Source organism: Lucilia sericata, unplaced genomic scaffold (assembly GCF_015586225.1).
Source record: "Lucilia sericata isolate MDLA Ls3-8-SP2 unplaced genomic scaffold, ASM1558622v1 Contig000165F_arrow, whole genome shotgun sequence".
In the NCBI taxonomy this organism is placed as follows: Eukaryota; Metazoa; Arthropoda; class Insecta; order Diptera; family Calliphoridae; genus Lucilia; species Lucilia sericata.
In genome coordinates, this window is record NW_023994194.1 from 230,271 (window position 1) to 244,775 (window position 14,505).

Genomic DNA, 14,505 nt, shown 5'->3' on the forward strand with positions numbered 1-14,505 from the left:
CGAAAATGTACAAAACTAGTATTTAAAACTTTATATCAGAAAATATCACGAAGACAGCAAAAAAACAACTGCACAATCTTTTAAAAACAAATTACGGTTGTTTGTAAAATGCATGTTCACATAAATGCTTATTGTGGGTTAATTTTGTGTAATAAAAACAAAAATACATATCTTCGTGTTGCTGCCACATGATGATTTGTCAAAAAATGTTTTCAAGAAATCATTAATTTTATGCAAATTAACTTAAAAAACCAGCTTTATTTCTCATTATAATTTATGTTAATTTCTTTAATTATAAGTCGCAAAATCTGATATCAATTTCCGTTTATGTTACATTATTCATTTGGTATTTTACAGACAACCCCCTATGCCTTAAAAGATACTGCAAGTAGTGCGGCCGCTTGGACTTCGACGCCGTTGCAGCCATCGAGTTATTATACATATGATCCAACATTTGGTGCGTGCGGGTAAGTTAAAATGTAAGTTTAAAAGAATGAGTGAAAAAGAGTTTAAAATTAATGCTTAAAAAAATCAAGAGAATTTTAGACAAATGTTCAGCGAAGTTAATAAGTATATAGTTTCGTGTGAACATAGTACTAGCTTTTAATAATGGTTTTATTTGGCAGTTGGTTTATATACAATTCTATTTGAATTGTCAAAATAACTTTACAAACTTAATATTTTCCATTTTAAATAACTGTTTTTTTTATCTATTCCTAATACTTTTTTTAATTGATATTCCATTATTACTATCTATTCGATAATCATGCCAATTATTTTATTTAATTATTTATCAACGTTTTCATTTAATATTAACAATTTAACATTTTAACTTTTTTGACAAACTTTAATAAATAAATTGGATATTTATATTATTTCAATTAAGTTTGTCATCGTCATGCCTTTAAACAAATTCCCATAGAAAGTATATATATATTGCATAAATTTCATAAAAATTTAAACAAATGCATATATTTAATAAATATTTTTTTACAACTTTTTCATATGCAAATAATTATAAAAATCGATTTATGTAAATTTCTTTAACACTTTCATACACAAACTCAAACACTTATATATGTATATGAGAATCACAGAGTCAAACATGTTAATACTTACATGCAAAACCCAGTAGTTCGGAATAAGAGACCCGAATTAGTTATTTGGTTATATACTTTGAATACAACTATTCACCTTTCTTTAAAATACTAACGTCCAATTGAGTCTGTTTTAAAGTAGATCTGGACGAAAGTGTGAAGTCACTTTAGATTAGGTACTAAGGCATACGATTGATTTCTCGATAGATTTTTTTGTTATTAGGGCCAGCACTCAGGGGATAAACCCTACACATGCAGTGCATTGTGTTAGAACTGGGAAAATATGCTATGGGAGGGAGGATAGAGGGAGTAGTGTTTGTGGACATTCGATTTCAACCTACCCAAATTGTAAGTGACAGGAAAGACTTCTCTGGGAAGTTTGTTCCACATGGGGACATTACGACAAAAGAACGAATTCTCTCTGTAGTGCATGGGTGTGTTCTTGCTGAATGACGTGTGTTACGTGTGAATATGTGGATTTCGGGAACAAGTTCCCTAATTTCATAACAACACATTCCATTTTAGTATCGATACAATAGTGAAATGCACCCCACATTACGACAATGCTCCAGTGAATCAAGAGGTAGATACACTACTGTCACCGATAAGTATCTTCGCCCTCTCCTGTCCGCAGTCAAGTAGCTCAAAAATATACTTTAAAGCGCCGGTCCATACATGAGAGTTGTATTCCATTTTAGGTCGGATGTACATAGGTGGTGTAGATAGTAGTGCGTTTGTGCGTTAAAACACACGTGCGTTGAAATGTTCTCTATAAGCACGACCCTATTCAGAGATTGCCACTAGATATTGATTAAGTGAGTCATTCATGTTTTGCCTTATTGCTCCAAATCTCCAAAGGACTTGGCCTATAAATGAAAGAATAAGAATGGCAAATGTTGCTGTAATCTGCAAAAGAGTAGAAAGGGTTGAAAGTTTGACATATAAAGATAAGGAATGGAATAAGAACGAAGCGGTACTCCTGAATTTATGTTGAACTTGTTTGATGAGATCCCTTCTATAACAACCCGTATAGAGCAATCCCTGAGAAAGCTCGGTGTAAATCGAGAGAAGTAATTACCGACACCTAAAGCAGTTAGTTTTGATAAAAGTGCACCATGCCACATCTTCCAGCATACAGGCAACTCACAGGCATGGTATAAAGTCCATCTGACCTTCTTGTTTATGTTAAGATTCGCTAATACCCTTTTAACTGCACGGGTTTGATATCGCAAAAAACATAAATAGATTGTTAAATTGGATTCTATACGCGAACTGTGATATATTGTGTTTGAGTATAAAGCTATGGAATTTACCTCAGCGGTGGTCAAAATTAGATTCTAAATTGAAATCAAGCGCCCCTATTGGACAAACAATAGATCCATTCATTGCCATGGTGAACTTCATATTTCATTTTGCATAACTCGTTCCAATCTCATAAATTATCTGTTTTACACGTCCATGAACCGCAAGAAGTCTAGGTGCTTTACTTGTAGACCTGTCATATTGGATTTATTTGACGGTTGTACTTTTAAAACCACATGGTGAGCTTAATAGACGACTTAGATCAAGAGCTCGAGCTATCTAATCTTGTACCATTGCTGCACCGTTGCTTAACTTTTGTTTACAACCATGCAAATGGGATGGTTTCTCCTGTTTTGGCAACAGCCCCTCTCCTAGATACGTTATCAGTTGACCGAAATACGAATCCATCAAATACTCATAGAGAACACACTGTGGTAAATCTGGTATTAACAGAATCCGCATACACCCCTACATCCATCACGTATTATATATACTTGACTCAAACGCTCAGTCCTAAGTCACTCCTTTGTGTGGTATGTGTTGTCACGGCAACAGCACCGAACTCATCGCAAATTATAGACTTTACCGTGTATCAGTATTTTAACCAATATTCTCTTCCCGCGAGTTTTGGTTTAAACCACAGCCAACACGAAGATAGCTTTCCTATAAGAGGGACGAGACAAAGTCCGAAACTCTGCCCTGTGGTCTACCGGACCAGTAGTACCGGTTCAAAAGTTAAGGATATTATGGGTTTGTGCCGATGTTTGTAACGCTCACCTTAAAGTATACCGATAAATCTTGTTCGCAATGTATAGGCCTGCAATTTTCAAGATATTATGATTAATGTGATTTTTCGGCCCAAGAACAAAGCCTATTGAAAAAGAGGTCTATACAACCGGACCTTTTAGCGCATAACTTTGACATTCATTCATCTCTACAGATATGATAACAACTAAGTTTTTTATTTATTTTCATACTTATACTGCCATGAGGCAGATAGACAGACGTATGCATAAACCTTGCATAAGGCCCCATGTAGACTGTCCTTCTAAGCTTGAATTTAGATCCACTATTCGATCAATATTTGTATAAAAGAAGTAAGAATGTATAGACGAGAATAGCCAACAATATGATACCCTACACCATACTCACTGGTTAAAGACGTGGATTATTTTTAATAATAAAGCATTTAACCTTAATTCCGAAATATTTTAACAATTTGTTGCCAAAAAAGTGAAATAAGACCCGATCATTACGAACTTATATAAAACCAAGATTTGCTGGTCTTTGTATAGATTCCTGATTTCAACAATTTTCATTATCGTTTAAAAGAAGAGTATGTGCCAAATTATCTTGCAAATTTCGACACGTAGCGTGAGCATAAGGTTTTTATGGACACACAAACAGACGGACATAACTTAATCGACTCAGAAAGTGATTTTTAGCCGATTCCCACTATAGTGGTGTAGGATATAATGAGAACTAAAAGTGATACATTGACTTCTTATACAACTGCTGGTATAGACTGGCATATGTGGACATAATTGAATGTGCAGGAGAAAAAATAAAATAAATAAATAAAATAAAAATAAATGAGATCAAAAAATTAAAATACAGTCTAGCAATTTTTAAACAGGAAAAAAATCACTATAAAATTGAATGTTTCAAAAAAGGACAATTTAACAATACATATATTTAAACTTTATTAAGTGTACTTTCATCCAGTGAAAAATACATTTCGAAAAAAAAATTAAGGTGGACAAAGATTGTTGTTAATTTTAGAAAAAAAAAAATTATTGTTTTTTTATTTTTGAATTTAAGTCATATTGCATATACATTAGAAATATTATATTAAAAAATATCAAACTAATACGAAATTCACCGATAGCTCCTTAAAATGTTTGCTGAATAACATGAATACAACAAACAAAACACACCATTAAGTACAATGCCAATAACCTTGTTTAAACTACACAAAAAATGAAGTTTTATATTGTTTTATTCAGCCCTCTTATTATGGGGTTGATAAACATCGATTTCAATACATGCCACTCATAGTATTTGGTCAACAGTTGAAAAAAGTTCAATGAATAATACAACTCTCTCCAATTCCTATAGCACATCCAATCCGCCTGCATGTAAAACTTTACCTTAAGTTTAAAACTGATTTTTTTGTTCAAGTTATTTTGAATGAGGAGACAATATTTAGTCGATAAAAAGAAACAATCTGATAACTGCCCATAATGAATTCTATAGGAAGCAAAAGTTTGATTTATAAATTAAATAAGAAAAGAAAATTTCTTAATTGAATTACATTTAACAACATTATGTTGTTAGCAGCAACAAAAAAACAGATGAAAAATGAAAAAAAAGCTCGATAAAAAGTAAAACTTAACCAAAGTCACCATTTGTCAGTTGTTATAAAAATAAGTTGTTAAAGTACAACAAAAAAATGTAAGTCAAACTTGGGTACGCTAAACGAAAAAGTCTATTGGTACACACCTATAACTGAAGGTGACTATAGACTAGACTATAGACTAGACTATAGACTAGACTATAGAATATACTATAGACTAGACTATAGACTAGACTATAGACTAGACTATAGACTAGACTATAGAATAGACTATAGAATAGACTATAGACTAGACTATAGACTAGACTATAGACTAGACTATAGACTAGACTATAGACTAGACTATAGACTAGACTATAGACTAGACTATAGACTAGACTATAGACTAGACTATAGACTAGACTATAGACTAGACTATAGACTAGACTATAGACTAGACTATAGACTAGACTATAGACTAGACTATAGGCTAGACTATAGACTAGACTATAGGCTAGACTATAGACTAGACTATAGACTAGACTATAGACTAGACTATAGAATAGACTATAGACTAGACTATAGAATAGACTATAGACTAGACTATAGACTAGACTATAGACTAGACTATAGACTAGACTATAGACTAGACTATAGACTAGACTATAGACTAGACTATAGACTAGACTATAGACTAGACTATAGACTAGACTATAGACTAGACTATAGACTAGACTATAGACTAGACTATAGACTAGACTATAGACTAGACTATAGACTAGACTATAGACTAGACTATAGACTAGACTATAGACTAGACTATAGACTAGACTATAGACTAGACTATAGACTAGACTAGACTATAGACTAGACTATAGACTAGACTATAGACTAGACTATAGACTAGACTATAGACTAGACTATAGACTAGACTATAGACTAGACTATAGACTAGACTATAGACTAAACTATAGACTAGGCTATAGACTAGACTATAGACTAGACTATAGACTAGACTATAGACTAGACTATAGACTAGACTAAAGACTAGACTATAGACTAGACTATAGACTAGACTATAGACTAGACTATAGACTAGCTACTATGGACTAACATAGACTAGACTATAGACTAGACTATAGACTAGACTATAGACTAGACTATAGACTAGACTATAGACTAGACTATAGACTAGACATAGACTAGACCTATAGAACTAGACTATAGACTAGACTATAGACTAGACTATAGACTAGACTATAGACTAGACTATAGACTAGAACTATAGACTAGACTAATAGACTAGACTATAGACTAGACTATAGACTAGACTATAGACTAGACTATAGACTAGACTATAAGACTAGACTATAGACTAGACTATAGACTAGACTATAGACTAGACTATAGACTAGACTATAGACTAGACTATAGACTAGACTATAGACTAGACGATAACGACTAGACTATAGACTAGACTATAGACTAGACTATAGACTAGACTACTAGACTATAGACTAGACTATAGACTAGACTATAGACTAGACTATAGACTAGACTATAGACTAGACTATAGACTAGACTATAGACTAGACTATAGACTAGACTATAGACTAGACTAAAGACTAGACTATAGACTAGACTATAGACTAGACTATAGACTAGACTATAGACTAGACTATAGACTAGACTATAGACTAGACTATAGACTAGACTATAGACTAGACTATAGACTAGACTATAGACTAGACTATAGACTAGACTATAGACTAGACTATAGACTAGACTATAGACTAGACTATAGACTAGACTATAGACTAGACTATAGACTAGACTATAGACTAGACTATAGACTAGACTATAGACTATAGACTAGACTATAGACTAGACTATAGACTAGACTATAGACTAGACTATAGACTAGACTATAGACTAGACTATAGATAGACTAGACTATAGACTAGACTATAGACTAGACTATAGACTAGACTATAGACTAGACTATAGACTAGACTATAGACTAGACTATAGACTAGACTATAGACTAGACTATAGACTAGACTATAGACTAGACTATAGACTAGACTATAGACTAGACTATAGACTAGACTATAGACTAGACTATAGACTAGACTATAGACTAGACTATAGACTAGACTATAGACTAGACTATAGACTAGACTATAGACTAGACTATAGACTAGACTATAGACTAGACTATAGACTAGACTATAGACTAGACTATAGACTAGACTATAGACTAGACTATAGACTAGACTATAGACTAGACTATAGGCTAGACTATACACTAGATGCACTATAGACTATACTAAACAAAAGTCTACATAAAACTTAAGTCAACACTATGGACAAAACTATAGTCAAACTGTAAGCAAGACCTTTTTGCTGGCTTGTAGGGTACAATAACGCAAAAAAGTCTCTTTTTTTGTCAAAATAAAAAGTTTAAAGAACTTTGTCGCCTGGCATACAATATGGCATATTTGTAAGTTACTTAAATCGTCTAACATTTGACTTCCCTATTTAAGGACTTTCATTTTGTTCTCCTTGTATTCTATTCACACAAACAGCCCACCACCAACTCTAACAACTCCTTAATGGAAAAATTCCTTGTTGTATTGTTGTTGAAAACAGTTTTAAATACTTTAAACTGGGCACTTTTGCTTTCTGACTTTTCACTTTGTCTTCTACGTGTACGCAATACAAGTGTGTGTGTATTTCAAGTAAAATATTTGAACATTTTATAAATAAATATACACACCCACTCCTAGATAAAAATTTAACAAAAAGATTTTGTTTGAAACAATTTTTTGTTGGTCGTAGCTTTTTTCTCTGTGTGTGATGTCTGGCAAAGTTTTGTTTTTTTTGTTTGTTTGTTACTTTTGCTCTTTTATACACTTTCGAACATGTTGGCAGTTACAACCACTTAAAATGTTCATCTCTCTTTTTTCCACAAAAACGTTTGTGTGTGAGAATTTATATTTTATATAGAATGTTGGTGAATATTTTTACCAAAACTGGAAAATAAAACAAAGCATCAACAGTATCATAGATTTTTGGACTCCTTATAGAAGAAGAAAGTGTTTGTTGTATGTACGTTTTGTTGTTGTTGTTGCTCTTGTTGGCATTTGCCACACGCATTTACCTCCTTCCTACAATTCATCGGTTTTTCATTCATTCACCAGCTGGAATTATCTCACGTCGTTGTATGAGGTTTTTTATTGCATCAAGTTCAAAAGTTCGGAATTTTGCCAACAATTTAAGAAGTTGTTTATATTGTACGAGTAATAAAGCTTCCCCTTCAATTCCTCCACTTACTCACTCACTTAAACAACAACAGAAAACAATAGAAAATACGTGGTAAGGAGATTTGTATTGCACATACAAAACGACAGCAACAACAACAACAAATAATAAAACAAAAGTACATTAAAAGTGTTGTATTTAATGGCATTTATGAGGACAGATTTCTCAATTGTTTATGGTAATAAAGTTTAAAGCTTTAATAAGGAAATAAAAAGAACGATTGATAAATAAACAATAATAACTTAAAGTGGTTAGTGTCTTAAAGGATTATATAATATTAGTAACAAATTAATTTAGAACGATAATTTAAATTATTTTAAAACAAATATTTATAGAGAATATCACATTCTGAGTCATAAGTTATGCCGAACAAGCTTTTATATAAGCCACCAGATGGTCTTAATCATCTTATAGTAAGTCTTCTTTTAATTAAAATTAAAGAATGGTCAGTAAAGAGTCCCGTATATTAAAACCGTATACACGGTTTAATATAGAGACTTATAATTATGATGCTTCAAAAAGCTGGGAAGTTGAGGATGTAAGTGGGGCCATAAGCAGTACAAGGCGGCACTAATAGCAAGCTACACTTATCTAAATGCGAATTGACCGAATTGGTTGCTGTTAGGACGTCTTCAATGTTCACTGGACATATGAACTGGTTATAAACTAACACCAGAAATATCTGGGATTTTAGTTTAAAAGCTCTGCAAACAAAATCACAACACAAACTTCTATGTGGATTTTCGGCTTATCACGGAATATGTTAAATGAATTGGACTAAATATGGAGCCAACAAAGGTTAACATATTTTCCAATCACTAGAAGGCAATTAAGACACTCGGCGATAACCGAATATGAAAAAGCTAATATATGTACATGCTATAAGTAGAAGTGAAGTTGAGGAAATTAGCCCAATGAATGCAAACTGGTTTTAAGCAACGAGAGCCCAGTTAAAAACATGGGCGAGAGAATCCCATCCAGTCACAACTTGAGCTTATTTGCGAAAGTTTGGATTATCACGGAATGTGTTAAATGGAATGGAATGAACATATTTTCCAACCACTAGGACGATGTCAGCTGGACTATAATAAACTGTAAGAGAGCTATAACCGTAAATTCTGCATCATATGCTAAGAAATTGAGAAGAAGAGAAGTGAAGTTGAGGAAGTTAATCTAATGAATGCAAACCCGCTCTTAGCAACGAGAGCCGAATTTACTTATAATAATGTAATAGAGGGTAGATCCACTAAAATCCTATGAGGTGACCACAACGATATCAGAACGGGAGACTTTCTCAGAATAAATAATTTCCAGGTTAGTATGGTGGTACACATTCTTAGTGGTCACACAGTTTTACGGGCATAATATAACTCAAGAAATATTTGGATCTACATTTGTCTGGATCCGCATGTCCAATTTTGTATAGCTGTGCCTGTATGTGTCAACTCAGAACACATACCATCATATTAACCTCAAACTTCCCCAACAGACTTCGACACCATCATGGTGTGATTGCAATCCCACGGAATATAGGTGCTACCAGTACCTCTAGTCTGTCGGCCCCCCTTCAGAAAATTAATTTCACGCTCATTGCTGGCTTAAAAATACGAGTATAGTGATGAAAATCGACACACATAAGTTTCAATGTAGCCAAAATCTTTCTATCAAGTTTTATGTGGATTTGTCCATAGTTGACCCTACCCCCCATGTAAGATCTAGTATAACAATGAAATTTGACGTAAGTAAGTCTCTTATGATCCAAAACCTCTCTACCAAATTTTATGTTGATCGGTCCATAATTGATCCTACCTCCATATAAGGTCATCTTCAGAAAATGACCTTAACGCTCATTACTGGCTTAAAAATACGAGTATACTGATGATCCAAAATCTTCCTACCTAATTTTATGTTGATCGGTCCATAATTGACCCTTCAGAATATGACTTTAACTCTCATTACTTAAAAATACGAATATAGTAATGAAATTCGACACACATAAGTTTCAATGAAGCCAAAATCTCTCTATCAAACTTTATGTGGATCGGTCTATAATTGACCCTACTCAAAAAATTCCTTAAACGGTCATTACTGGCTTAAAAATACCAGAAAAGCGATGTAAATACGAATTGAAACCTCTCTACCAAATGTATTGAGGATCGGCCCATAAGAAAATTACTTTAACGACCTTTGCTGACTTAAAAATACGTGAACAGTTATGAAATTTTATATAAGTAACATTTATAGGAACGTAAATCTTCCTACCGAATTTCATGCGGAAAGTGTCGGGAAGTGATATTCGATGTAAAGATGTTTTGTATGAACCAAAAATAGTCTAAAAAAATTTATGAAAAACGGTAAATTTTTAACCCTATCTCTCATATAAGGTCCTCTTCAGTTAATTTGATAAGTAATATCACCCTGATATTTATATGGGCGTATTCCTTTTAAGGCATACGGTTTGATGGTGGGTATATGAGATTCGGCACAACCGAATATAACACTCTCACTTGTTAATTCTGTCCTCGTTGCGTTAAATGGTTGTCAAATTAATTACCTAGAGCTCCTTTCCCTTTAAAGCTAGTACAGTTCCTCTTTCGTTGCCGACTACTCCCGAGTAGCCTGGTGCACTTATGGTGTAAACCTTACCACTGAGAGAGTTAAATTTTTGTTACAATTCAATACGCTCACTCAATTTTCGTGTTGAAGTAGACAGCATCAGCTTTGCAGTAAAATTGCATATTTAGGTTGTTTCTTCTTTGACTAGTTTTAAAATTAGAATTTGAAGTGGATCCTTTAAATTACGGAGAAGCACTCCGAAAAAGTTTGTGTCCGCCAAAGGGTTAATATTATATATCTGTTTTGATAAATCTTAGATACACATAATATATGTCACTTCTTTAAAACTAACAAACATTTAGACCTATACTAAAAAGGAGTTAAATTTTCCCAAACATCATTTTTCAAACCATTTTTTTTGTCACTCCAAACAATTGTCTTTAAAATAAATATAGTCTACTCTCTTACTAAAGATTAATGATAGACTACCACTGGAATATACAGATTTTAAAAATGTAAATGAAATTTAGCTCTTCAACAGGGGCTTAAAGGATGTTTTAAAACAAACTCATACACTGACAAATAACAACTATAAAGAAAAACAAAACAAACGTTCTGAAAAAGAAAACAAAAGTCTTTGCATAAACAGAAAATGTTGCAATGAAAAGCAAACAACCACCAAAAACAAAAGAAGATGGATGGATAGAAAGATGGTTTGTTGGTTGGAATACTACGAGTATTTGGTCAGTTTGTCTTTTAGAATGAGTGACTCTGCCGTCATCACCATAGACGAGTAATAAAAGACTTTGGAAAGCAAAAACAAAGAGATGGTGAGCTACTGTAAGAGTCCTTATAGGCTTAAATGGAAATGAGCCTAACGTATGAATAACTTTATACACATGTACATATGTATGTATGTATGTCGAGTAACGTTAATATGACTATATATCCTATGTATACATATTAAACATGGTTACATATGTACAAACGTACATTTTTACATACATAGTACTTATGTACATATATAAACAATAATAAGCCTTTGTATTGTAGATTTTATTAAAGTCAATGTTCTTTTCGAAAATGCCTGTCAAAAACTGCATAACGAAAAACCCTGCAATTTAGCGAGGAGTTAAAATCTCAGTTTTAGATAATTGTCGTATTTTTTCCAAATGTTTTACTACTGGGTTAACTCGAGTTTATATAATTTTGAATCATTTGACCTTTTTGTACTATTTTTAATTCATATCGATGTTCGGTGCTAAGTACATATGTAGGAAAACCATAGATTCAAAATGGGGTCTTAGTCCAACTGTGACACACTTGCATGTAATTTGATTCTTACTTACATTTATATAATCTGGTGGCCAGCAATGAACAAAACTTGTATCACAATACCGCATCAGGGAATTTAGCATATATGTTGCTTGAGTATATGTGGGGTCATGAGTAGACATTATTCCGATCGAAATGTATATAAGAAGCACTCATGCCCGAGTGATTCTTGTCTTTTGGCGTCATCGATTTCGCCGAACATATTGAACGGTTAAATATGTGTGATATTTACGTGCCTTATCACATACCGGAAACAGAAACTCCTGCTAGAGAAAACGGAATTGGAGATCTACATTAAAAACTCGGAAACCGGTAGTATATTTCCGAGTTTTTAATGTAAAACTCCAGATCCGTTTTGTCCCAGTTAAGAACCATCCATGCAGCTCCAGGGCATTTTGTTTCTGTCTTCTAAATCACAATACTAAGTGGAAGTCCCTGCTGCCACGGAATGTGTAAAATGGATGCCTCTGCAAGAGAGTTTAGAAGGAAAGATAGAACAGAAGTGAAGAGAAGTGTGGAGAAGGGAAAAGAAGAGAAGAGAATGAAATAAAGAAACAGGAGGAGAAATAAAAATAACGTGAATATAGACGTAGTGTGGAAGTACGACCAGCTTAGTGAGAATATCAAGCACACACACAAATGTGAGAAGTTAATGAATGATTCGTTTTAATTGAACACTGTATAGATAATTGAAGTAAGTTGATCGAAGTAGATCCACAACGATTGAGCAAGTATACTCATATAAGCAACGATCCAGAGCTCAACATAGTTTCCAGTTGGCTCGGCATAGTTTCAGCTTTCGCCAAAGTGTTGACGATGTTATTGCTATATGTAATCGCATGTCCCTTGACCCATATAAGGGTAATGTTTGAATGCATCGCCATCTCGTTTAGAGACCGGTGGCATTATCTGGAAAAGTCTAGATGTGGAGTACACACTAACCAGAGTATTAATAACAGCTTTAGTATCTGATATAGCGTGTCCCTAACGAGAGCATGAAGAGAGATTTCCTCAGAATGAATAAGTCAGAGATCAGAGTGAAGGTACAAGGAGGGAAAAAGAAATATACACGCCTGGTACCAAATTGACACCAAAGAGTTTATAATTTTTCAATAACATCCGTTGTCAATGTACGACGTACGGCAACACTATGTCGAAACGTTGTCTACATTGCAACAATTCGTTGTCGAAATCTAAATTTTATACACATCCGTTGTCTAGATGTTAACAACGGATGTGTATAAAATTTATATATCGACAAGGAATTGTTGCAATGTTGTCAACATTACATAGATTTACAGGCATAACGATACAAAATTGGACGAACCCATTCATACAAATATAGAGCATTCGTAGTGGACAGCGAAACTCTGCAATACTTTCTACTTATATCATTGCCAAGATTTCATCGAAAATAGATCCAAACATCTGGGTAACGATGTTATTACAGATACTACATCCCACATGAACATTGATTGGAAAATTCTAAGGAATTATGTCCAGTAAAATTTAAATTGAGTGATAGACAATAACTCCAATAGACATATGTGTAGCTATAATGCCGGTACCATACTAAACTCTGCAGTAGTAAACTATTGTAATCTGGACAGGCACTTGTTACATAGTAATTTTTGCAGCCAATGGCGGTACTACATTTTAAATCTCTTGATCAGAACAGACCCTCGAATAGCCGGGACATGTGTATGTTTACAAAAATAACCTAGACATGAGTGCATATATATGTAAGTTAGAGATTTTATGTAAAGGATTTAGACATACATATGTATGCATTCAAAGCTTCTGTATGTATACATATGTAGATGTCCATGTAGACGTATGAAATGTATAATAATGTATAGTAATGTATAATAGAGGAAAAGTGCATGTATAAAAGTGAGTTTTAATGTTGCCTATTCGAAAAAAAAGTAAAAATCCTTATTGAATGTATATGTGTTAGTTTATTATGTCTACATAAACACATACATACATATGTTTATGTGAGGTTTGTTGTTTGTGGTGAAAGTTCTTTCATTTTACATAAACTAAACACCACAACATTTACATTATACTTAAAACTCTAGAAAAATCAATCTCAAATACTCATAGTTTTACACTCAGATTGTAAAAATTAGAAAATGTTACTTTCAGAGCATTTCATCACTATTGAACTAAAGATTAAGCCCACCAAAATCGAACAATCATTATTAAGTTCAAAACTTATTGACCAAGTGAAAATAAATTGAAAATATGTAAATACTGTGTACTATATATATTAATTTTTCTCAAATCATATTTTCAGTGTATCTAGACTGATTTTCAGATGGCTGGTGGTTTCGTTGGTTTCATCTTAGAATGAAATATCAAAATTTTGCCTATTATTAGAGACCATATTTACGACATCGTACTACTAACACTCAACCACTATACAACCATGTGCAGTCACGTCTATCGTCCATATTTACACTTTGTAATACATAGAGAATGAATGACTCGTCTCCAGTAAATGAACGGATATGATGGCTTTTTCGTCTTTTATTTCCTTTGCAGACCATTTGC

At 33.2% G+C, this 14,505-nt stretch overlaps 1 protein-coding gene across 2 annotated transcripts in view; it reads left to right on the forward strand.

Moving 5' to 3' along the window:
• LOC119601450 (homeobox protein caupolican-like) overlaps positions 1-14,505 on the forward strand; it is a 155,767-nt gene that overhangs the window by 80,009 nt on the left and 61,253 nt on the right. For both annotated transcript variants that reach the window (XM_037952387.1, XM_037952388.1), the window contains exon 3: positions 358-467. In XM_037952387.1, coding sequence (XP_037808315.1) covers positions 358-467 — 110 coding nt within the window. The remainder of the gene's footprint in view (positions 1-357; positions 468-14,505) is intronic.